At 42.3% G+C, this 27,488-nt stretch overlaps 1 protein-coding gene across 3 annotated transcripts in view; it reads right to left on the bottom strand.

Moving 5' to 3' along the window:
* DIP2C (DIP2 acetate--CoA ligase C (putative)) overlaps positions 1-27,488 on the bottom strand; it is a 402,614-nt gene that overhangs the window by 158,923 nt on the left and 216,203 nt on the right. For all 3 annotated transcript variants that reach the window (XR_015768806.1, XM_088025832.1, XM_088025833.1), the window contains one exon: positions 790-915. Coding sequence is in view for 2 of the 3 variants with exons in the window: in XM_088025832.1 (XP_087881958.1) it covers positions 790-915 (126 nt within the window). In the remaining variant the exon portion in view is untranslated. The remainder of the gene's footprint in view (positions 1-789; positions 916-27,488) is intronic.

Here is a 27,488-nt window from a genome sequence, read left to right as displayed (position 1 = left end):
ACAACATGAATAATGTTGGAACCCGATTCACAGAAAAAACACCAAATAAATTAGGCTCGATCCTTCACGTTTTCTAAAGGTACCTGGATAATTTAACTTTGCGCTTTACTTTGGTTTTGAAGATCATAAAACAGAGATTATAATGATTTAGGTAAAACGAAGCAGAGAACTTAGGTGGTTATCAACCATTTGGATCAGCCAGTGTGGGCCAAACTGGCCCTCTGTCTTTGTAAATAAAGTTTTATTGGCACACAGCCACTCACTGATCTGTTGCCTGTGGCTGCTTTCACATCACCGCAGAACAAGCACTGTGACAGACACAAAATACTACCTGCACATTACAGGAAGATGAGGACCCCAAGTTGAGGTAGCTGCATAAATTTTTCAATTCATTTGGTTTCTCAACACAACCTCATGGCATATTTATATTTGAAGGACTTGAGAATATGTACAGACCAATCTAGGCAGAAGAGAAGTCCAACTTCAGTTATAACTGTGGAGGCACAAACTCCTCCCTTTTGCTACATGAAGGGACAAGTAAAACTTCACGAGACTTTAAAGGCTGTATCATTTATGAATCTCAATGAAAAGATTAAAATACATATTTGTATAGACACATACATAACGTTCCTTTTCCTTCCAAGTTTAATTTGGACTTCTGGTTCGAAACCTGAATTACAGTACCATTAGTCTGAAAGCTACAAAGACCGGGACTGCTTGAGCTAGTGGTGAATTAATTCCAGGGCTCGCTCGTCACTTCAGGAAGCAGACAGCGGGCCCGCCGCTCACCTGGAGGTGTGTAGGCATCCATCGAGGTCTGCACAACCAAGGACCTGCGTTTGGAAGGCATAGGCACCGCCATCTTCCTTTCTTTGTGTTTAGCCAGCGCTGCCTGCACGGCTTCTGTGTGGACGTCTAAAACAAAAGGAGAGCTCAATCACCCCATTGTTCAGGGACATCCCGAAGGCCCCAGGCCTTTTTTTTTTTTTTTTTTCCCTTTGGTCTGGTCCTGTGAAATAGCTGATCCTCCTACAGACACTGTCACAAACAGATGGGTGGGGAAGGAAGGAAAAGAAGTATAAAATCACTGGCTTAAAAGCTGCAGGGAGACATTCAAACTCATTCAGACTTCTAATTATTCATTTTTTTACCCTAGAACCTGTATAAATAATCACATACTGGCCGCAAAGTGCTGCATGACTTTTGTTTTTTAGGTGATCTGTGGGTATTTCTTCTCACACTCCTCAAACCTCGGGATTCATGTCTACGTTCTGTTAAGGGGGCAGGTCACACCTCGCCGGCTGCAGCAATGATTTCCACTAACACCAGACTCTCAGGGGTCAGTCACTGTGTTTGGCCTTTTGAGTATATTAACCCCCTGGATTCACCCCACAAATAGTCACTGAACGCCTACTTCGTAAGCATCCTCAGGGCGGGGGGTACAGTGGAGAGTCAGGTGGACAAGGGGCTGTGTCTCACACAGCTGACTTGCTAATGGGTAAGGGACACCCAAAAGGCGGTCATCTAGGGCAGGAATGAAAACAGGATAAACAGACTGCCCACTTCATTGTGAGGCCAGGGAAGAGTTCTGTCGATGTGAAATTTGAAGAGTAAGAATAAACAGCCATTCTGTAAAAATGAGAATTCCCAGGACACAGAGAAAATGCAGCTCCCAGGTGTGGAAGGTGAATGAGCAGGTGGTGGGCAGAGAGGACACCACCCTGCAGAGGGACGCACCAGGACGAGGGCTTCTGAGGTGGGGCAGGCACGTCTGACAGGGAGGCACTGGGGATCTTAAGCAGCTGTGCCACGATCTGAGTCCGTGGGGGTTCTGGGTGCTGTGAAGAAGGCCGCAGGACAGATGGAAGCCGGGAGCCAGCAAGAAGGCAGCAGTCAGGCGCGACTCGGCTCCACGCAATCTTCCACACAACCCCACTGAGGAGGCACTCCCAGGATTTCCCAAACGAGGAATTATTACTGTGGCAAGTGGCACTGCTAGGTATGAGCCCAGGTGTGAACACCTCCAGGGTCCACACCCTTCACCAGCAAACACACCACGCTCATGCTGTTCCTAGGAAAACTCCAGCAGGTTAGCATTTTAGAACAGAGCCACCTGACCACCCCCATGGGCCACCTGCAGCCTGCATCTCTTCTATAGAAAGTGTGAAGAGACACTACAAAAAGAAAAGCTATTAAACAGAGGTCAGTATTCATTTGCAGGTGTGGGGAGAGAGTATAAAATGTACATGTGGTGAAATGTTCAGATCTTAAGTACAACTGATAAATTTTAATAGATGGAAATCTATCTACAGAACCATTACCCCAGTTGAGACACAGGACATATCTATCAACCCAAAGTTCCTGTGTGTGTCCTTCCAATCAACCCCCATTCTGAATAAACAGCTACTGTTCAATATTTTGACAAGCTTGCCTTGGCTCTTGACCTCCATACAAACAGAATCGCACAGACTTTATATGACCATATGGATTCTCTGCTATAGCGCTACCTGCTTGATATATTCCTTCATGTGGCTGCAAGTTTCAGTACTTCACAGGGTTTTACCGATGAGACATAATACAACATAGGAATATACTGTAATTCATTCATACTTCTCCAGCTGATGGATATTTGCATTATATTTAGTTCTGGGCTATTACAAAACACCTGCAGCAAAGATTCACATACATATGTTTATGTGGGCATTTTCATTCCTCTTCTCTAAATGTCTAAATATGTAATTGCTGAGCCATACAGTAAGTGCAGGTTTCAATTTTAAAGAAATCGCCAAACCATTCACAAGTGGTTATGGTAGTTCACATCTCCGTCAGCCGTGTATGAGACTCCAGCCCTGACACACCCTTACCAACACTTGGTACACTCAAATCTTTTCCACAGCAGACACCATTGTGGTTGGGAAGGGGAATTTCATTGGGGATTTAGGTTTGCATTCACCTGACGGTTTAAGCTGAGCACTGCCCTTGGGCTTACTGGACTTGAGTACACCCATCTGTTGTAAAGTACCTGTTCAAGTTTTTGTCCATCCTTTGAGCTGCCTTTTCATTGCCAATTTATAGTAGTTCTTCACATACTATAGGTACAAGTTGCTTTTAGGTGTTATGTTTTGAAAATATTTACCCTGAATCTGCGGCTCACCTTCATACCCCTACCAGTGTACCACATGAGAAATTTTTAATTTTCATGAGATTTGCTTTATTTTATTTCTCCTATCCAGTGCTTTTTGACTGCTGTCTATGAAATCTTTGCCTACCTCAAGGTCCAAAAGATACTCTACTTTCTTCTGGAAGCATTAGAGTTTTTAGCATAATGTATTCAAGGTCCATCTACGTTGTGGCATGTGTCAGAATTTCGTTAAGGTTGAATAGTGTCCTGCTGTATGGATATAACATATTTTCTTTATTGATTCAACCATCAATAAATATTTAAGTTGGGTCTACCTCCCGGCTATTGTGAATATGCTATCATAAGCACTTATGTATAAATAGCTGTTTGAGTTCCTGCTTTCAATTCTTTCAAATAAATACCGAGAATTGGGATTTCTCAGACTTCCACGGAAGATGGCGGAGTAGAAGAGTTCCAACCTCATCTTGTCCCGTGAATAAACCTAGATGACAGCCACATCAGTGTGACTACTAAACCAGAAAAAAACCCTAAGACCAGCAGGATGGGCTCCCACAGTTGATGGTAGAGACTAGGCCACGCTGGAGCAGGAGGAGGGGCAGAGACGCACTCCAGAACCAAGCCAGCCACAGACAGGGGGGAGGCCACAAGTGTGGAGACTGGAGAGAAGCAAACCCCAAAGAGATCCACACCAAGACACAGCATAATTAAAAAGGCAAAAAAATGGTATTAGAGAATTTTAAAAGCAACAAGAGAAAACAGCTACATACAAGAGAAACCCTATAAGGCTATCAGCTGATTTTTCAGCAGAAACTTTGCAGGCATGATATATTCAAAGTGCTGAATGGAAAAAACCTGCAACCAAGAATATTCTCTCCAGCAAGGTTATCATTTAGAAGAGATAAAAAGAAGAAGATAACATTTTCCCAGACAAATAAAAGGTAAAGAAGCTTATCAGCACTGAACCAGCCATATAAGAAATGTTAAAGGGAATTCTTTGGAATGTAAAGACCATAACCAGGAGTAAGAAAATTAGCAAAGGAAGAAAATTCACAGATACATACAAACACAATAAAAGTAGTAGATTCCTCACTTATAAAACCAGTATGGAGGTTAAAGCCCAAAAGCAAGAAATCAAATATGTCTATAAAATATGTTGGTCGAGGGATTCACAAAAGGATGTAAAGTTCGACATCATATACATAAAACATGGGGGGGCAGTAAAAATTCAGTGCTTTTAGAATGGGTTCAAACTTAAGCAACCATCAACTTAATATAGACTGCTATATGCGCAGGATATTATGTATAAACCTAATGGTAACCACAAATAAAAAACTAATAGATATGCAAAAAATAACAAGAAAGGAATCCAAGCATATCACTAAAACAAAACAAAACAAAAAACAAAAAAACATCAAACAACAAGACAGGAGAGGAAAAGAAAAAGGGTCAGAGAAGAGCTACAAACCCAACTGTAAAACAAACAGCAAAATGGCAGTGGGTACACACTTATCAGTAATTGCTTTGAATGTCAATGGACTAAATGGTTATCAATCAAAACAGAGGGTGATGGAATGGATTAGAAAACAAGACCCATATTATGCTGCCTACAAGAGAGTCACTTCAGACCTAAAGACTACAGATTGAAAGTGAAGACTGGAGAAACATCTATGCAAATGGAAGTGAAAAGAAAGCTGACGTAACAATACTTCGACAAAATAGACATTAAAACAAAGGCTATAACAAGAGAAAAGAGAAGAACACTACAAAGGCAACAGTCAACAAAAAGACATAACAATTGTGAATATCTATGCACCCAACATGGGAGCACCTAAGTACATAAAGCAGCTATTAACAAACATAAATGAAAAAAATGATAGTAATACAACAGTGGTAGGGGACTTTAACACCCCCACTTACCTCAATGGATAGATCACCAAACAGAAAAATCGACAAGGAAACAGTGGCTTTGAATGACACACTGGACCAGCTGGAATTAACAGAGAGATTCAGAATATTCCATCCAAAAACAGCAGAACATACAGTCTTTTCAAGGGCACATGGAACATTCTCCATATGAGATCATATGTTAGGCCAAAAAACAAAGTCTCAAAATATTAAAAAATTGAAGTCCTTTCACACACCTTTTCTGACCACAATGGTATGAAACTAGAAATCGACCACAAGACAAAATCTGGAAAGGACACAAACAAATGGATATTTTTGGTTAAGATTTTATTTATTTATTTGAGAGAGAGAGCACAAGCAGGGGGGGCAGCAGAGGGAGAGAGAGAAGCAGGCTCCCTGCTGAGCAGGGAGCCCAACGTGGGGCTCGATCCCAGGACCTTGAGATCATGACATGAGCCAAAGGCAGACACTTAACCGAATGAGCCACCCAGGTGCCCCCAAATGGATATTTAAAAGCATGCTACTAAACAATGAACAGGTCAACTAAGAAATTGAGGAGGAAATAAAAAAATACATGGAGACAAATGAAAATGAAAACACAATGGTCCAAATTCTTTGGGATGCTACAGGAGCTGTTCTAAGAGGGAAGATTATAACAGTACAGGACTACATAAAGAAGCAAGAAATGTCTCAAATAAACAACCTAACCTTACACCTAAAGGAGCTAGAAAATGAAGAACAAACAAAGCCTAAAAAAGCCAGTAGAAGGAAGGAAATAATAAAGTTTAGAGAAGAAATAAATGAAACAGAGACTTAGACAACAATAGAACAGATCAATGAATCCAGGAGGTGGTTCTTTGAAAAGATCAAAAAATTGCTAAACCTTTAGCCAGACTTATCAAAAAGAGAGAGGACTAAAATAAATAAATTCAGAAATGAAAGAGGAGAAATAACAACCAACACCAAAGAAATACAAAGAATTAGGAGAGAATATTATAAAAATTATACAGCAACAAACTGGATAACCTAGAATGGGTAAATTGCTAGAAACAAATAATCTCCCAAAACTGAATAAGGGAGAAATAGAAAGTTTGAACAAACCAATTACTAATAATGATATTGAATCAGTAATCAAAAATCTCCCAACAAACAAAAATCCAGGAACAAATGGCTTCAGAGGTGAATGCTAACAAACATTTATAAAGAATGCTTATTCTTCTCAAAGTACTACCAAAAATGGAAGAAGAAGGTTCCAAACTCATTCTGTAAAGCCAGCATTACCCTGATACCAAAACAAAATACACTACAAAAAAACTATAGGCCAGTATCTCTGATGAAGACAAATGCAAAAAATCCTCAACAAAATATTAGCAAACTGAATCCAACAACACATTAAAAAACTCATTCACCATGACCAAGTGGGATTTATTCCCAGGATGCAGGGGTGGTTCAATATTCACCAATCAATGTGATACATCACATCAACAAGAGAAAGGATAAAGACCATATGGTTATTTCAGTAGATGCAGAAAAAGCATTTGATAAAGTACAATATCCACTCATGATAAAAACCCTCAACAAAGTAGGTTTAGAGGGAACATACCTCAACAAATAAAGAAGATCATGTATATATATAAAAAAAAAGGTCACAGCTAACATCATACTCAATGGTGAAAAACTGAGAGCTTTTCCCCTAAGGTCAGGAACATGACAGGGCTGTCGACTCTCACCACTTTTATTCAACACAGTACTGGAAGTCCTAGCCATAGCAATCAGACAAGACAAAAAAATAAAAGGCATCCAAATTGGTAAGGAAGAAGTAAAACTTTCAGTGTATACAGATGGCATGATAATATATATAGAAAACCGGAGCCTCCACCAAAAACCTACAAGAACTTGCAAATGAATTTAGCAAGGTCAGAGGAAACAAAATCAATATACAGAAATCTGTTGCATATCCATACACTAATAATGAAGTAGCAAAAAGAAATTAAGAAAACAATCCCATTTATAAATGCACCAAAAATAATACAATACCCAAAAACAAACTTAACTAGGGGGTGAAAGACCTGTACACTGAAAACTATGAGACCATGATGATAGAAATTGAAGATGACACAAAGAAATGGAAAGAAAGTCCACGCTCATGTACTGGAGAACAAATCTCTCTCAGCACTGTGTTCCAAACAGGTGTGAGTCTGTCTGTACTCCACTGGTTATATTGTCTGTTTCCTGACAAAATGTGTAACAATGTTATAAATTCTTTCCTTACACAGAATAGAATTCACTAGTGAAACCAACTGGGCCTGAATTCTCTTTATGGGAAGATACTTGATAATTAATTCTATTTCTTTGATAGATGAAATACTATTCAAAATTTCTATGTCTTTTGTTGGTTTGGTTGTGTTTGTCAAGAAATTCATCCATTTTGCCATTTTATCATTGTGAAATTTCCTGGCATAGATTTTTCATGATATTCTTATCTTCCTTTTAGTATCTATATGTAATGTAACATCAACTTATTCATTTGTGATGCTGCTTATATTTTTTTCTCTTTTTCCTTGACCTTGCTAGAAACAATCTTCTCTTTTTCTTCTACTTCATTGCTTTTTGCTATTAATTTATTATTTCTTTCCTTCTACTTATTTTGGCTTCATTTTCCATTTCTAGCCCCTTAAGGTGGAAACCTGGATCACTGATTTTAACCTTTGTTCTTTTCTGACATAAGCATTTACAGGGGTATATTTCCCTCTATACATTGCTTTAGTTCCTTTCCACAGATTTTGTTGTTTGGTATCTTAAGATCGTTTATTTTATTTATTTATTTGACAGAGAGAGAGCACACACAAGCAGGGGGGAGCGGTAGAGGGAGAGGGAGAAGCAGACTCCCTGCCAAGCGGCGAGCCTGATTCAGGATTCAATCCTAGGACCCCAGGATCATGACCTGAGCTGAAGGCAGATGCTTAACCAACTAAAACACCCAGGTGTCCCTTAAGATCATTTTAATTTCAACCCATTTCCTTTAAAGTAAACCTTTTATACACAATGTATAGTTGAGTTTGGATTTTCTCAACTCTGCTTTGATAATCCCTGCCTTTTGTCCATTTACACTTAACACACTTAAATCTGATTTTTGGTATTTATTTTCATTTGTTCCATTGGGTTTTTTTTTTTTTTTAAGATTTTATTTGCGAGAGAGTGGGTGGGGCACGGAGGCAGAGTGAGAGGGAGAAGCAGACTCCCTGCAGGGAGCCCGATGTAGGACTCGATCCCAGGACCTGGGACCATGACCTGAGCCAAAGGCAGACACTTAACTGACTGAGCCACCCAGGTGCCCTGGGTTTTTATTCTTGTTTCCCCTTCCCTTTCTACCTTTGGCTTAACCAAGTTTTTTCTTTAGTATTCCATCTTAATTCCCTTATGGTATTGTTAGCCATATCTTCACATATTGTATTTAATGGCTGGTATAGGCATTGCCACATGTTTTTTTTTTAAAGATTTATTTATTCATGAGAGACAGAGAGAGGGGGAGGCAGAGGGAGATGCAGGGTCCCCACTGAGCAGGGAGCCAGATGCAAGACTCGATCCCAGCACCCTGGGATCACCACCTGAGCCAAAGGCAGATGCTTAACCAATTGAGCCACCCAGGCGCCCATGAATTGCAACATGTTTCTTGAACACAGTCTACTTGGAGTTAATATTGTGCCATCTGGTGAAACAAAACAATACAAACAAAAACTTGCAGAATTCCACTTATCTCCATCTTTTGTGCTATTTTTGTCATATATTTTTTACAACGGCATTTATAACTACCACCACAGAATGTAATTTTTGCTTTACCTCGCATTTTTCACAGAACCTAGACATTAAATCCTAAAACATGTGTGGAACTGAAAAAGATGGAGAATAGTCAAAGCGATCTTGAGAAAGAATAAACCTGGAGATTTCATGCTCCCAGATTTCAAACTACACCACAAAGCTAGTCATCAAAGCAGCGTGTCACTGCCATGAGAACAGACACACAGACCAACGGAACAGAACAGAGAGCCCAGAGATAAACCTACACATCCACGGTCAACTAGTCTACAGCGACAAAGGCGAGAAAAAGCAATAGGTAAAAAACAGTCTTGTCAAGAAATGGCGTTGGGAAAACTGAACGGCAGCATGCAGAAGAATGAAACTGGACCACTGTCTCACAGCACACACAAAAATCAACTCAGAACAGAATAAAGACTTGAACGTAAGAACTGAAACCATTAAAATCCTAAAGGAGAACACAGGCAGTAAGCTCCCTAAGCAACATGTTTTGGATCTGTCTTAGGCAAAGGCAACAAAAGAGAAACGAGCAAGACTACATCCAACTGAAAAGACTTTGCAAATAGTTACTTTAATGAAATTAAGAAAAAAATTGATATCTTCATTCTTTTATATGAATTCCACCTGTTGTTCTTTCCTTTTAGCCCGAGCCGTATCCTTTACCATGGATCATAGTTCAGGTCCGCTGGCCACACCTGTCCGTTCTGACAGCCTAAGCCAGAGAGCCCGGATTTCAGCGGCCACAGCTCACCTGTGCATTGGAGACTCTGCCCTTAGCACCGATCTTCCCAGGTTCAGCTTCTAAATGTCAGGGGCAGATTCCTCTTCCCTTCTGCCTGCTTACACTCTCCAGTGTCTTCCACACAACACCGACAACACACACACGGGAAGACGGAGTGCTCTGGGTCTTGTCACGGGTACCTGACCAACCTACCGCACCATCACTAGAGCTGGAAGCACTCTCCTTCATTAAATCGTATGCTCTGGTCGTCATAGAATTTCGTGCTGGCACTTTTTTAGTTAATCATTTTAATGATGCTGTTCCTAAAGAGAAGTCAGCTGTAAATCACATTGTTGTTTCCTTTAATGTAATCTTTGTTCTGATTTCAAGATTTTCTCTTTATATAATTAAAATTCTTGTATTTAAAGTCATTTTACTAAAAAAATTTTTTTAATTGAATGAACCACACCGAGATACTAAGAGTAGTCAGGGGCATCCAAGGGTCTCTGACACTTGATTTCGGCTCAGGTCATGAGGAAGCCTGCTTGAAGATTCTCTGTCCTCCTAACCCCACTTGTGCGCTCTCTCTCTCTCAAATAAAAAAATAAATCTTTAAAAAAATAGTCATTTCAGAATAATGAAATTATAATGTATTGATTTTTGTTCATTCTTCTTGATATCTGCTAAGGTTTTTGCTTTGAGGATAAATTACTTTGGCAATCCAATAAAAATTTTATTTTTAACATGAAATGATCATTTTAGTAAAGATGGATAGTAAAAGTACATTTTAAAATCATGTATTTTTTTCCATAAAAGTAAAAGACATTTAAAAAATTGCCAGTACTACACACATGTCTGCTAAATTTTGTCACAAAACTGAGAGAGAACAGAAGTCGTCAAATATTTCCAATCACACAGAGACCGGCACGCCCAGCCAGGCCTAGGCCCCAGAATGAAAGCAAGAGTTTACCTACAGTTAACCACGAGTCAGAAATGTACATTTGCTGTAAGTCAGGAAGATGTTATTTATTTACAGCAAAACTGAACGATACATATGAAATTTTCAAAAAAGCAACCCTGTGTTCTATCTTAATGACAAAACAACGGCATAACAAACATTTAAAAATAGGTATCAGTAGCGCCCAGAAGATTCCATCAGACTGCATACTGGATCGTAATGTTAAGTAAAATAACAGGGCGACCCCACCCCAAACGGCACTATGGTGTTGTCCCCCAGACCCTCTGGAGAGCTTGCTGATCCAGTCCAAACAAAACAAGGCCAAGCTGTGGAAAGAGATGAACTCCCCTGGAGCTTCAGATGTGCTCCTGCAGCACATGGTGTAATCACCCCAAACAGTTCCCTGCCCTTTTGAATAACACATTATTCCCCTGTGTTAAGAGGTTGCAGTGTTGAATGCCGCCCTCCGCCCCCGTAACCCCTAGTATACTAGACTACTACCTAGAATGCTGAACAACTAACCCCACCCCCACCCCCCCGAGTGATGAGATCTGTTTGGAAAAACGTCTTGAAATACGGGGTGAGCTGTGGGGGACAGACAGACCCGCGTCACCATGCATCTCCCGGGGCTTCTGACCTGGCTTCTCCCATTTCCCCTCCACGGGGCTGGGAGCATGCCGTGCTCGGGGCCGGGACAAGAACCACCCACGGTGATCCCGGTCACAGCTTCTGCACATCTAACAGCCTGCAGGCAAGTGGAGGTGGGGATGACACTGGCCAGAGGGCAAGGGACAAATCCTTCTTCTTCACAGGCCAACGCCAATAGGCACCCCATGGAAGGCCCGGGCAGTGCTGAGGGCCCTGGACACAGGCACAGGGAGAACTGGGTGTGCAGGAGATGGGAGAGGGGGGTACTAGCTGAGAGTAAGTTCATAGTTCTTAGCCTAAAAGCCAGATCAATCCTACAAGAGCTCACAAAACTAAAAACTTTGAGGAAAATATGGGTAGGTGGGTGGCTACACAACCAGCCTTCCCTTGAAAGCTCAGCATTTCCTAAAACGAGGCTATGAATGGGTCCAGCAGCTGGATGCACAGGAAATCCATTACGGCCTCGATCAAGGGTCACGGAACCTTCACCACAAAGGTCCCGGAGGCAGTTTTCAGCTAGCCACACGAATTAGGAAGGAGAGGCTGGCGGGGCGATGGAGCATGCTGGGTACAGGCAAGCAACACCACCTCTTTAGCGAGCGTGCAGAGCACACAGGTGGTGAGAACTGCCAGCTGCACTGGGCAGGGGGACGGGGGGACTCCTGTGAGGGGCTGAGCAACAGGCGCACTTGAGACGGACACATGCACCTGGAGATGCATGTGACAATCTGGCTCTGGAGCTGCACGTTCCCACATTATCTACCAGAATTTTTACGTATCGATGGAGACGAGGACTAAAAATAGGTCCAAGACACTCCAGGCTGCTCGCCAAGGGGCCAGGAAGTGATTTCATGGACAGCGAACATGATTTCAGTTTGGGGTTCCACGGTGGCATCATTAGCTTACCGAAGCAAAGAGGAAGGAAGCACACACAGCCGGGAAACACTGAACACGCAGGGTCAAGGGCTGTCTGAGGGTGGACTCGGCAGGGGTGCTGCAGGAAGGGCAGACGTGGATGCTGCCGGTGACCCAAAGCTGACAGGGGTGCCTCACGGGAGGGATTCTTGCAAAACCGTCCAGGGGGGTGGATTGCTGGAGACGCTGGCCCGGCAACTGCACGGGAACCAGCAGGAAAACCACCTCCAGGAGACACCCCCACAGCTACTAATGCAGCTAAAGGAAGGGCCCAGATCCACACTTGCCCGAGAAGGCAAGGAAGGGTGAACTCAGAGCCGGAGAGACAGCGCCATGTGGCACATTCGGAAACACGAAGCAAAACGAAGCAAACCTCTGTCTTTCTCCTTCATTTCTCTTGCCTTATCGGCTCAGGGTTTATTCCCTTCACAGGTTTCCTGCTAACATCCACAAAGTGTCCCTCCGTCCAGGGGAAGGAGACATCTGAGGGCAGTGTAGCCGTGAATGCACAGATCACTCGTGCTAGCGCAGAATGTGGTACGTCCAGTGTTAGTCCTGCACTGGTAAGGGACAGCTCTTCAGCAGAACTTCCTAACGCACAGAGGTGCTAACAATCCAGGGACTAGGTCAGTGCTGGAGAAAGAGAAATGCGGTCTCCTCGCAGAAGAACTGACGAAATTCCTCACACAGCTCCAGTCCCTGCAAACGCCTCTTCCTGACATCATCCCCGTGGATGGTGACTTGGTCAATGCGCACAGCTCCCCCTCCTCCCAACTGGATGGAAAGGCGGGCCTGACCCTGCTCTTCGACTTCTCACCATCTCTCCACCTGCTATTTCCTCAAAGAAACATTCAGAGCTTTTCTTTCCAGTTAGTTCCACGAGCTGAGATCCTGCCTTCCGGGCAGGAGGCTATAAGAAACGGAGAAACAGAAGCTGGCCCCATAGTTCTGGGGACATGACTGAACACTGACGTGGGAGCTGGGCTTTGGGATCAGAATCCAGGCTTTGCTACTCACTGGCTATAAAATACATGGCAAGTTTTGTAACCCCTCTGAGCCCCACTCTGATCCCGTGTAAAATGGGAAAAGATTATAGTTAATGAGAGAATTATGTACAACACGACACACGAAGCAAGCCATAGCTGCCCGTCCCACGGCAGACGCTCGTTAACAACGGTCACTGTTACCGATACTGTCAAACAGTGGGTCTGGTCCAACAGGTGTGCAATAAACTGAAAAGGCCCAAAGGAGCCTGACTGTTGGCAGTTCCCACCTCATCCTGTGCATGGGTAGCCCGAATTCTCGAAGCAACGTGGGCACGATGCTGGTGTTTCCACAAGGCACACATCACAGGCCACGGGGCAAACCAGGGAGGGGGCCTGGAACAGACAGCAGGGAGGCAGACACTAACACAGACTCCCCGCGCCCACCTGCCTGTGTCCGGGGGACCCAGGACCCGCTCCCCCAGCCGTCCCCAGTCTGCACCTTGAAGGTCACAGGTCTGTTCTCTGACACGAGAGAAAAGTCCCTTCCAAAGACTCAGTGAGGCCCTGGAACGGGAAGATCCCAATAATTTCCTGAACAGAAAACTCCACTTTCCCTTGGTTTCCTTCAGTAGACTGTACATTCCTTCACCCTGGAAGAAACTCGTATCTTGCAGTACGACAAGCACCGGGGCATTTGGAGGAATCAACACACAAATGATCGGGACACGTTCGCCCCTCAGAGGAAGAGTGTGTCTACGCACATCGTGGGTTTAAATCCCAAGAAAAACTGATGGGTGCCCCCTTCACTTCATCCTGACGTCAAAAACCTCCGCCTACTTCCTGGAGCTCCCACTGGTCCCAGAGTCCTTGGCAACCCACCATCAGTAACGTGGATGCGGGTGCGGAGGGGACAGCTGTCTGACTTCAAACCAAAAGTGAATTAACCCAGAGAAGTGTCTGCGAGGATGCTCGCCTGTGTCACAACAGTGGGGCAGGTAAGGCCAGGTGTAGATCCCAGCTCCTCTACATGAGCTCAGGCATGCTACCGAGCCCGTCTGTGCCTCGGTTTCCCTATGCAGAAAGAAGGAAAAAGGAGAGTCCACAAGCACAGGGGCGGCTCTGGGGAGGAAGGAGGAGTCAGGAGCCTGAAGGACCTGGGGCGGAACCTGGCCCACAGTAACACAGACACCTGCCCCACACCTTCACCTCTCAATCCACTACTGCTCAGGATGAATGTCAAGCACGAGAGACACCAGGCCTGGGCCAGGGAGCCAAGTGGGGCAAGCTTTGCTCGGACCATTGCTGCCGCAACCCTGTCCTCCCATCCAGCAGCCATCCATGCGCGTCTCTTTCATGGCTGAGCTATTTGTTCTTTGGGTAGAACATGCACCTGGAGGCAGAGGCCTGGGGCACCGGGTAAAAATGAAGAGTGAAGGCAAGAACGCAGGGATGGTGGACAAAGTGCGTCTCCAGCGAGTGCGCCCACCTCGACAGCAGGAAGGGCCGTCCCCAGGCACGTTTGCTCCTCGCCTGCCCGAGTTTCAGGTCCCTGCCACAACTTCAGGGGACACGGAGTCCAGGAGCCCAGGGGCTGGGGAGGGACAGTGCACAGAAGGGGGCTCCGGTCAATGGCGGCCCATTCCACAATTACCCACTGAGCCTCTCAGGGGTCACTACTTGCTCTTCACCTGTAGAATTACTTCTGATGAAGAATGAACAACGTCACTATTCAGACACCGACTGAACACGTACCAAATGCCTTCACTGTGCCAGGCTCTGCTCTAGGCATAAATTGTCTTTTTTTCCATCAAAAATTCATTCTATGTTTAACACTTTTAACTAATCCTTTTGTCCTTAGTGAACGACATGGGAGATAAAATTTTAGAGCAGCTATAAACGACCCAGGAAAAACACCAAAAGTTAATCAGAAAAACAAAGGCCACTGACCTCATTGGTATGAAATGAGGCAGTGATGCTCCGGAACCGTGCACTAGGATACACAAGCCACATAAAAGACTTTAAAATGGTGCCTGGTACAAAGCAAGTGCCCAAATAAAGGTCGGCTGCCATTAGGGTTAGGACTAAGCAAACACCAGGTTTTGCTATGTGCCCTGGGTAAGCATTAACGTGGGCCAGGTTTTGCTACTGTTCCACATTCTCTAGAATTTCACAAAACAGAATTGTGTGCAATCGGTCTGTCTGGCTGGCTTCCTGCTAGGAGCAAAATGCTGGGGTCTGCTCAGGCACGTCCACGGTGGCTCCTCTCGCCTCATTACCTTGTGCCTGTCCCTGGCCCCTGCTTTTCCACCTAAATTCCAGTCCATTCACATTCTGGAGGACCCCATGGGGATTTTTATCAGAATTGAATATGGCAGAGCTGACGTCTCGACATGATCACGAGTCCCCGTCCATTATCACAGTGCGCCCATTCATCTGGCCTTCTTCAACCACTTCCATCTACGGTTTAATAATTTTCACCATAAAAGTCTTGTATATCTTCTGTTTCCATTTTCATTAGGTTCTTTATAAGTTGCTGGGGTTTTTCTGTTTTGTTTTCATTTACGGACTCTTCATATTATTTATTGGGAAAAATGTTTAAGAAGAGTAGTAAGATCCCCAGGAAACAACAGAAATATTCAATGCAATTGAAAATGTCATTTATTTTTAACATTTTAAAATCTGTACATACAACTTTTTAAGTCACATCTTCATGTTTGTTAATATACAGACATAGGAATTTTGTTTAGGTTATATTGAGCCATCATACTAAACCCTCATTTTTCTAAAAATCTAGAGCTTACTTTGGAGTTTCCACGTAGATGTCAACCTGCAATTTTCCCTTCCCATCACTGTGTCCATCAATGACACACGTGTCTGTCCTAGAACCAACTGGAAAGGGTCCCGTCTCTTCTCTTTCCACTCTAAAACTGTTCATATAGAATCCGACATTAATTGCTTCAAAGTTGGGTATAACTTAAATATAAAGCTTTCTGAGCCTGCTCTGTTTTTTGTGGAAAGGTTTTTAGCGACTGCTTCCTTTTAGTTAGTGGCCATAGGACTACTCAAGGTTTCCATTTCTTCAAGCTTTTATATTAGGAATTTGTCCATTTAATTAAGTTTTCAAATTTACTGTCATATGGTTATTCACACTATTCTATCTTTTTCCCCCTCTGATGTATCTGTAGTAACGTGTCCCATTTTTAATTCCTTATATCATTTACTTCTTTCTGTCACCATTCTGACTGTAGGTTTTTCCATATAATTAGTTTCCAAAAATAATTTTTGTCTTTTTCAATCCTCTAAACTTTATCATCATCCTTTATTTCATTTTTTTAATTAATGGATTTCTATCTTTAGGGCAATTTTAGGTTTATGGAAAAATTGAGGGGGAAGTGCAGTGCGTTCCCCATTACCCCCTCACCTACACACACACACACACACACACGCTTTTGCCCTAAACTGACATATTACGTTAGTGCAGTACAATTGATGAGGCAATGTTGGTACACTATTAACTAAAGTCCACAGTTATCATTAGGGTTCGATCTTGGTGCTGTACATTCTATGGGTTTAAACAAATGCATAATGACATGTATGTATGATTATAGTGTCATACTAGATTCACTGGCCTAAAAATTCTCTGTGCTCACCTACTCATCCCTTGTTTCCCCTGAGCACTTGGCAACTGCTGATCTTTTTGACTCCATGTTTCTGTCTTTCCCAAAATGTCATGTATTTGGGATCACACAGTATGGAGCCTTTCCAAATTGGCTTCTTATACTTTGTAATATGGATTTAAAGTTCCTTCATGTCTTTTCAAGGCTTGATAATTTCTTTTTAGCACTAAATATCATCACAATATGTTTATCCACTCATTTGTTAAAGGACATCTTGGTGCTTCTAAGTTTTAGCAATATGAATAAAGCTGCAAATTTTTGTATGGATATACTTCCAACTCATTTGGGTAGTTACTGAGGAACACAATTGCTGGATCATATGATTCCAGTATGTTTTGTAAGAGACCACCAGACTGTCTTCCTAGGTGGCTGCACCACTCTGCATTCCCACCAGCAGTGAGTTAGAGTTCCTATGGCCCCACATCCTCGCCTGCATTTGATATCAAAGTCCTGAATTTTTGTCATTCTAATAGTGGTATCTGTTATTTCAACCTGCATTTCTCTAATGACATATGATATTTAGCATACTTTCCTCTGTGTATTTGCCATCTGTATACCTTCTTTGGGAAGGGTCAGTTCAGATCTTCCACCCACTTCTTAATGGGTTTTCTTACTCATGGTGTGAAGAGTTTTGTGTATATCCTGGATACTAGTTGTTTGTTTGTTTTTTTAATCAGAAATGTGTTTTGCAAAGATTCTTCTTTGGTTTACCTTTTTTATTCTGTCTTTTGCAGAGCAGACATTTCTCATTTTAATGAAGCCAAACTTATCAACTTTTTTCTTTCATAGGTTATGCTTTTGGCATTGTACCTAAAAAGTCATCACCAAACCCAAGGTCACCTGTATTTCCTCCTATGTTATCTTCCGGAAATTTTATAGTTTTTGGTTTATTTTTGGGTCTAGATGCATTTCTTTAAGATTTTATTTGATAGAGCAAGAGAGAGGGATAGACTACCAACATGGGGTTTGATCCCACAACCCTGAGATCATGACCTGAGCCAAAATCAAGAGTCACTTAACTGACTCTGCCACCCAAGCACCCCGGGTCTATGATGCATTCTGAGTTAATTTTGTGAAAGGTTTAAAATGTTTAAGATCTGTGTCTACATTAAGTGCTATGTGTTGGAAAGGCTATCATTTCTCCACTGGGTTGCCTTTGCTTGTCAAATATTGACTATATTTGTGGGTCTATTTCTGAGCTGTCTACTGTGATACACTGATCTATATGTCTATTGGTTCACCATATCTGTCTGTACTATCCCTCATTTTATATTAAGTCTTGTAGTTGAATAGCATCAGTCCTCAACTTTGTTCTTTATTGTGTTGGTTATTTGGGGGTCTTCTACTGTTCCAGATAAACTTTAGAATTGACTTGTTGATATTCACAAAATAACTTCTGGGATTTTGGCTGGGACTGTTTAATCTATAGATCAAACTGGGAAGAACCGACACCTTGACAATACTGAGTCTTCCTATCCATGTACATGGAATCTCTCTCAGTTTATTTAGTTCTTATGATTTATCACTTTTATCATTTTCCTCATATTGGCCTTATACATTTTTTTAGAGTTCTAAGTATTTCATTTTGGGGGTGCTGATGTAAATGACATTGTAAATGACAATTTCAAATTCTGATTGTTTGTTGCTGGTATATAAGAAAGTGATTGGTTTTTGTATGCTAACCTTCTATCCTGTAACCTTGTTATAATCGCTTATTACTTCGATTTTTTGATGCTTGGAATTTTCTACATAGACAATCATATCATCTGTGAATAAACTTTTAATTCTTCCTTCCCAATCTGTATGCTTTTGATTTCCTTTTGTTACTGTCCTATTGCATTAGCTAGGATTTCCAGTACAATGTGGCAAAGGAGTGGTAAGAGGGGACATCCTTGCCTTGCTCCTGATCTTGGTGGCAAATCATTTAGTTTCTCACCACTAAGTATGATGTCAAGTAGAAATTTTTTTTAGATGTTCTTTATCAAATTGAGGAAGTTCCCCTGCATTCCCAGTTTGCTGAGAGTTTTTAATCATGAATGGGTGTTAGATTTTGTCAAATGCTTTTTGTGTGTCTATTGGTAGGGTCATATGAGTTGTCTTCTTTAGTTTGTTGATGAGATGAATTACATTAATTGATTCTTGAATGTTAAACCACCTTGCGTACCTGGAATAAATTCAATTTCACTTGGTCATGGTGTATAATTTTTATATGCTATTGCATTTGATTTGCTATTTTGTTGAGGAATTTTTTTAATCTATGTTCATGAGAGATAGTAGCTTATAGTTTTTCTTTCTTGTAATGCTTTTGTCTAGTTTTGATATCAGGTTAATGCTGGTCTCATAGAATGCTTAGGAAGCACTCCTCCTTTTATCTGCAGGAACAGAATATACAGAGAGGTATAATCTCTTCCTTAAATGTTTGGTAGAATTCACGAGTAACCCATCTGCGCCCGGTGCTTTGTTTTGGAAAGTGATTATTGATTCATTTTTTAAATAGACATAGCCTTACTCAGATTGTCTACTTCTCCTTGTGTGACTGTTGACAGATTGTGTGTTTCAAGGAATGGGGTCCATTTCATCTCCATAATAAAATTTGTGGATACAGGGTTGTTTGTAATATTCCTTTGTCCTTTTATGGTCTATAGAATAAGTAGTGGTCAGTTTTTCATTTCTAGTATTAGTGATTTTTAACTTTTTTTTTTTTTTTTTTTTTTTAGTTAACCTGGTCAGAAGTTTATCATTTATTGATCTTTTCAAAGAACAGTTTTTGGCTTTTTTGATTTTCTGATTTCTTCTTTTCAATTTCATTATTTCTCCTTTAAGTTTTATTATTTTTCTTCTTCAGATTTACTGCGCTCTTTTCCTAAGGTTGAAGCTTATAGATTTAAGATCTTCTTTTCTAACATAAACATTGGCTGCTGCACATTTGCTTGTAAGCACTATTTTTGCTGCATCCCACAAATTTTGATCACTTGTATTTTCTCCTTTTAGTTCAAAATATTTTACAAGTTTCTTAGGCTTCCTTGATCCATGTGCTCGTCAGAAGCATGCTGTCCAGCTCTCCAAGTGTGTGGGAATTCTCCAGTCACCAGTCATGCATTCTTAGGCTAATCCCACTGTGCCCTGACAGCATATTTTTATTCCTATTCCTTTCAATTTAAGGTGCGTTTTATGGCCCAGGATGTGGTCTATTTGGGTGACTGTTCTGTGTGAGCTTGGGGATGTGTGTTTTGCTGTTGTTACACGGAATGCCCTATAAACGTCAGTTAAATACAGTCGATCCAGGTGAACTCTTCAGTTCAACCATGTCCTCAACTGATCTGCTACCTACTGGATCTGTCCATCACTGATACAGAGATGCTGAAGCTCCACTGTAACTGTGGATTTGTCTATTTATTTCTGCAGATTTATGGCTCTTGTCTCATGGATTGTGATATTTTGTTAGGCATGTACACATTAAGAATTACATCTTCTTAGAGAATCATCCCCTTTATCGTATGTAATCCCTGATAACTTTTCTTGCTCTCGAGTCTGCTCCGTAAGAAATTAATGTAGCTACTCCAGCTTTTTAAGTTAGTGTTAGCATGGTATATTTTTCTCCATCTCTTTACTTTTAATCTGTGTTTTTATATTTAAAGTGCATGTCTTGGGCGCCTGGGTGGCTCAGATGGTTAAGCGTCTGCCTTCGGCTCAGGTCATGATCCCAGGGTCCTGGGATCGAGTCCCGCATCGGGCTCCCTGCTCCTTGGGAGCCTGCTTCTCCCTCTGCCTCTCTCTCTCTCTCTCTCTCTCTTTCTCTCTCTGTCTCTGAGTAAATAAATAAAATCTTAAAAAAAAAAAAATAAAGTGCATGTCTTACAGTCCACATGCAGTGGGTTGTGTTTTTAGTCTACTCTGATGGTGTAATTGGTGCATTTAGGTCAGTGACATTTAAAGTGATTCATATGTTTGGATCATTATTTAACATATTTGTTGCTATTATCTATTTATTGTACTTGTTCTTTGTCTTCCACTCTTTTTCTGCATTTTCTAGTTTTAATTGAGTACTGTATATGATCTGACTTTTACTCCTTTCTTGGCATATCAGTTATATTTCAGTTTTTACTTTTTCAAGTGGTTGTCCTTAAGTTGATGCTTCATAACAGAACATTCTCAGTTCCTCCCGCCTGCCCCTATAACATTGCTGCCATTCATTTCACTAATGCATAGGCTATAATCACCCAATACATTGTTCCAATCATTACTCTAAACAAACTTGTTTTAAGATTTATTTGTCAGAGAGAGTGAGCAAGCGGGAGAGCACAAGCAGGGGGAGCGGCAGGCAGAGGCAGAGGGAGAAGCAGGCTCCCCACTGAGCAGGGAGCCCGATGCGGAGCTCGATCCCAGGACCCTGGGATCATGACCTGAGTTGAAGGCAGATGCTTAACCGACTGAGCCACCCAAGTGTCCCATACTCTGAACAAACTTTAATCTGTAAGAGCAATTCAGAATTATAAAAACAACAGATTCTCTTTAGTCTTTGTGTAATCCTCTCTCACATCTCCTCTTTCTTTATGTAGACATGAATTTCTGACCTCACCACCTTCAGTCTACTGATGAGCCCATTCGTCATTTGTTACGGTGTCTCTGATTTCCAGCACTGCCTTTACATTCTCTGTAGGGCATCCATTTATCCACTGACATTACCCACCCCTAATTTTGGAGCAGTGGTTTCCCCAATGAGTTCAGTTCGCTGATGGATCAAAGTTGGGATCCAGCTGAACTCAACTGGTTGGTTTCCATTTCTAAACTTCTTTCTTGTTGTAAGGATCCATGTGACAAAGTCCATGCTTCCTCGGCATCCTGGCATGGAGCCAAGACTATCTCCGCTACTCCCTCTTACTCTGTTATTTCTCATTTCTCCCTCCTATGGACTTAATTCAATTTTCCTTTTCCAATGTCTTAAATCCTTATTTCTTCAGTTTCCAGGATCTCTTATTACCTAATATATTTTAGGCTATCAATTTCTAAGTGCTACTTTAGTGCACCATGCAAATTTTGACTGTTTTCACCCAAAATACAATAGCTTCTTAGCGTGTCCCTGCTTTCAGCCAGGAACCCACCCCAATCCAACCAATCTATCCCACACTGACATTTTCAACATGCAAATCTAACCATGCCATTTTCTGTTTAAATGACTAGGCACGGGTATCAAGATTGAGTTAATTTTCATTAGTTTTGAACAAATAGACCTTTACAGACTGTCTTCAAATGCATCTTCTGTCTTCCTTCCAAGTCTCCCACAGCCTTGGTTTTAGAGCGGCCTCGTGGGATAAAACTTTCTGCCGTGCCAAATTTCCACACCTGCACTACCCAGTGTAGTAGCCGCTTGTCTTAAATGTGGCTAGTGAAGCAAAAGAACAGAATTTTGAATTTAATTTAAATTAATTTAAATTTAAAAGGTCCACCACACTAGACAGTGCAGCTTGACACAGATAAGCCTGTCCTTCACTGGGAATATCTCGTTGAGTATGCAGTTTGATTTAGTGCATTCTCCTCTTACTCTACTGTAAAAGATATGTTATTTCAGATTTAAACTAAATCATGAAAACATTTAGTTCAGAGAGATTCAGATTGCAGAGTCGGTAAGCATATTAAAATCAGTGAATTCAAATTGACTAGAGAAAGATAAACCTTCTCAATGTAGGAAATTAAACTTTAATGTCAAGGAAGAACTGACTACAGGGTAAATACACTCTTTGGAAGCAAACACAATGTCTTCTGTATTTGTGTCTCCCCTACATTGCTCGGCAAATCCTCGGTTGGCTACCAGGAGGCAGGCCCTTACGGCCAGCAGCTGAGCACTGCCACAGCTCAGATTCTAAACCGTCACCAGCACAAAACCAGCCTCAGGGATGGGTTCGCATGTACAAGTTTGTAGTTCACAGTGTCTCCAGGTTTAAAGAAGAATTTCATTTTTACAAGTCACAAGCAGTGAGCAGTGGTTCTCAAACTCTTGGACCTAAAGAACGCTTTAAACTGTTAAAAATTGGTGAAATGTTAAAAAGCTTTTGTTTCTAGGACTAATGCTTTGATATTTACTGTATTAGAAAGTAAACTGACAAACTTTTTAAAATGCAAGACTTCACAATCACTATCTGCACCAATTGTCAGAGCGCAGTATCACCATATCTCACAGCCTTGGAAAAAGCCATGTACCTTCACGAGAGGAGAGTGTGGACACAGCAAATCATGTCAGTGTTATTCCAGAAACAGTTTGACCTCACAGACATCCCTGGAGGGTCTCGGGGGCCCCCTGGGCCCCTGGAGCCTGTCTGGGTCTGCTGTCCAGGAGGGAGGCTGGGCTCCATGGCATCCCACCTGGAGTGAGGGCCGGGCGCCGGGGAAGGCAGCGGCTCTGGTCCATGCACACATACGGATCCTGAGATGTGCTTTCTGAAGCTATTTGTCAGCTCACCAAGAGACGAAACAACTATTTTAAACATATTAGGAAATTGTATGCTGCAGGTTTTTTTGAACATTCTTCCTTATCATCGTTGGTCCTGGTAGGAATAGCAACAACACAAATCTCAGTGTTCTTTTCTAAGGCTTCTGGTTGGGGAGAAAGGGTATACAAAGTTCTCATTTAGACTTAGCAAGTAAAAGTAATAAAGTGCCTGATACAGAGTTTGACATTTTCTAGGTACTCAGGATATGCCTCGTCATTAATTCACTCTCCAAATCAAATTTAAGTTTGCAAATAAAGTTATTTAAAAAGAGGAGAAGTACACACTATTATAAAGAATTCCAGTAGGAGTTCATTACAATGGAAGGCCATGGGTTTGGAAATGAAATGGAAAAGTACAGCCAGGAGAGATTAAATTTGAGGCTGTATGGCTGGATTGATTGATTGTTAATTAGAGTAATTATCTAAGAGATAACAGAATTACTTCTTGGTTGATATAATTTGGTCACTGAAGCATCCGAAGTACTGCTACTGCAAGCTGAGTGGTCTAAGGATTTTAGAAAGCAAAATCTCTTGAGGGCCACAAAACTTTTTGAGTGTCTGAAATTTTCCATGCTGGCTCAGGAAAACACAAACCAGAAAATCCTGACACCTGTACACTGGCAGTAGGCCACACGAAGCTCTTCAGAGTTCATACCACGTTTTAAAGAAGGATTTGTGGACATACACTGAATGGGAAGGTAACTCACAGTATACTAGTGAAACGTCTAAATTAAGAAAACTCAGGACTAGCCTATTTTAACAACAAGAAATAGCAGAGAATAAGGTGGTAAGACCATCAAAGGAGGCTGATAATGTCCCCCAGGTCCTCACTAGCTCCCCTTCAGGGTGGCTGCCCCAAGACACAGGGGAGGCACGGTGTTGGTCCTAGAAAATGAGAGCCCCATCGAGGTTCACAAGCACATGCAAAGAGCCTCTGGATAGGTTTCTCCGATATGTAAATTAAGTAGCCATTACCTATTCAAAGTTGAGAGGAGTATGAATTTTTAGAAATGAAAATAGTCTATATGGAACACCATTTTCATAGTATTCCCTACATGGTAAGTGAACAGCAGGGCCAATTCCACCATCTTTAACCTACAAACGGAAACCTTAATCCTCTAAAGCAGAGCTGGAGACCATAACCCATGCAGCCGCGTGGTCTACACATGCAGGAATCACCACGCGTTCCCACCCTCACATACCCCCACGCTGACTCAGCCTCAAGGTCCTACCGCTATTACCTTTTAAACGGAGGTCAGATCTCACTGATCCTGACTCATCTAAATGTGCATCAATCTCAGGATCTTTCTGACTCCTCTGCCTGTAAATCACATGCCACAATGCTACCAAAGTCCTCCCTAAACCCTAAATGTGCTCCTCTTGTGCCTTTGCCTAAAATCTTCAAGTGGTACCCTGACATCTTCAGGATAAAGTCTAAGTTTCCAAGCATAGTACACAACAGACCTTAAAATCTGACCCATCCTACCTAATTTCTTGCTTTCCCCCAAATGTACTATGCTTTTTCTCCTCCCTCCCTCCCTTCCACAAATATTAACGACACACTATTTTAGATCTTTGGCATACATGAATGAACAAAAAGATCCTTGTCTTTGTGAGCTTCATGTTCTTGTGGTAGACAGGCAGATGGATAGAGAGGCGTACAGATGATGTAGGTAGCGAAATGACAGGTAGATGGACAGATGATGGGTAGGTAGGTAGGAAGATGGATGACTGACAGTGTCAGAGGTGATAACTGCAATGGACATCAGTGAATCAGGAGGGGAAGTGTAGGGATTGTCCGAGGTGACACTGTGTCGTACCATTTTAACTGGGTGGTCAGAGAAGGCTCACGAAAAGAGTAACCCTTGAGCAGAGACCTATGGAATGGTAACAAGCAATGTATGTATCCGAGGGAAGAACATTCTGGGCAGCAGCAGCCAAGAGCATAAAGGCCGCAGAGCAATTATGTGCTTGAGAAACATCCAGAAAACCAGCGTGGTTGCAGAAAGGAGACGATGTGAAAGACAAGACCATGGAAAAATGGGAAGCCAGACCACGGACATGGTAGATGCGAATCTTACTCCGAGAGCAGCAGAAACTGCTGGAATACGAGCAGAGGAGTGTCACCAGCTAACCCATGTTTGGGTCACTGGTCTGGCTCTTCCTTTGGACTGTGAGCTCCTTCACCCAAAGCAGGCAGAGCTCCAAGCTCATCCCCAGGTCTGGGGTTCTCACTGGAAAGACAGACTCCAAGTGCAGCAGGTGTTCCCATGTCTGCTGCCCTGTGGGGATGCTACCTGACACGAACGGAGATTCTGAAGTAGGGCTCCAGGTGGGCTGGACCGAGACAGGTGTGATTTTCTTCTAAGAGGGCATTGTTGCAGGTTCTCGTACTCTCCTTCACCACCCTCCACCCACACTTCTCTCCCACATCTACTCCTCCACTCTCCAAGATGGGAGGCAGCCTGCAAGTGCGAATGGAGATGCATCTGAGGCCAAGACAGCACCATTTCCTACTTTGTTAACAGCTCTCAGACTTAACTTGAAAAGAAGAATGGTGAGGCAACCAGCCCCTGGCCTGTCTCCTAAAACAGCCAGGAGTTTTTGGAAAATATGCCTTAGCAAAGGCCAGGAAAACATCAGGGTTTATCAGCCCCACCCTTCATCATTAGGAAAGACAGGTAATGGAGGAAACAGACTGTGTTAGGTCTTAGTTTCCATCTAAATTTTAAAAAAATTTAACACAGAAAGAGCTTAGAACAAGACACAAGTTACAAACTTCTGTGTGGTAAGAAGTCAGATAATAGAGCCAGACAAAGCTAGATTTGCATCCTGTTTTGATGAGGTACTCACTGTGTTATCATTAATAACCACACACCTTCCTGAACTTTGTTTCTCATCTATAAAATGGAAAAAACATCACCTGGCTGGTTTCTGTGAGAACTGAAGATACTGGTGATCATACATGTGCGTGCCTGCATGTCTGCATGTGTCTACATGTATTTGCACATCTACATCTGTGTGTGTTGGTGTCCATACGTGTGTCTACATGTGCATGTCTACCTGTGTGTCTGCATGTCTACGTATCTAGGTCCACATACGTATCTGTATGTGTCTACATGTGTGTGTTTACATGTCTCTGGGTCTACATGTGTGCCTACACACCTCTGTATATATCTGCATGCATGTGTCTGTGTCCACATGTGTATCCACATGCGTGTCTACCATACGGGGGCTGTGTGTGCATGGATGTGTGTTTACATGTGTGTCTACTGTACATGTGAGTTTGTGTCTGTCTGCATGCGTCACTACCTGTGTGTCTACGGTATGTGTGATTCTGGATGTCTACATGTGTCTATACTTGCATCTGCTGTATGTGTGACTACGTGTGTACATACATAAAATACTAACATGGTAGTATCCAGACAAGTGAGGTAATTGAAGCATTTCACAGTAAGTTGACAGCACCTGTGTGCATGCCTCTACCCGCCTAACTATTTGAAAGAGGCCTCTCAGACACCTGAAAGGGGATGGGCTCCTGAGACATGCTGGGTGCTCCAATATCTCTGGAAAACAGAAGGTGGAGTTGAGAACAAGCTCCTGCTTCATTCCATCCCCACACTGTCCCCACATCAAGGCATCTGGGGGGGGAGTGGGGGGGTCAGGGGCAGCACTCAGCCTTCACTCTCATTCCCCAGATGACGACCCTGATGCTGTAAGGTCTGCCCTACCCCTCCCTCCCTCCTAGGAAGGAGCCCAGCCAGGAAGTCAGGCAGACAGCTCCTTACTGGAAAGGGTGGGGGGTTTGTCTTGTCACCCCACTAATGGAAGGAGCCATGAAACAGAACCAAGAGCATGGTCGATCCGCCCAGCCCTGGTGTCAACTGCCTGAGCTGCCTCATCCCACAGCCTCTGCTTCCTCTTCCGCAACACAAAGGAGCGGTAAGTACTTCACCTGTTTGTTGTAAAAACCAAGTGGGATAGTACTTGTGAAAGTGCTCTGCAAAATATAAAGTGAAGTGTTAATCTTTTGTCATCATTAGCAATCCACATCCACCCTGAACTGAAGTCCCAGCAACAACACTTACTAATGATTTTCCTTAAAAACTGTAGTTAGGGAAGCAGGAAAAAGCAACTTTAATGTAGATGTTGGAAAAAATCTCTCAAAATGTAATTAAAATATTAATCACAAGTGTTCTGATGAGAGAAATTAATGGAATGAAATTAATGATA

The sequence above is a fragment of the Eumetopias jubatus genome, unplaced genomic scaffold (assembly GCF_037043125.1).
Source record: "Eumetopias jubatus isolate StellerSeaLion01/CBP00866 unplaced genomic scaffold, mEumJub1_p1.0 scaffold_8, whole genome shotgun sequence".
Taxonomy (NCBI): Eukaryota; Metazoa; Chordata; class Mammalia; order Carnivora; family Otariidae; genus Eumetopias; species Eumetopias jubatus.
This window is presented reverse-complemented; position numbering and strand designations above follow the sequence as displayed.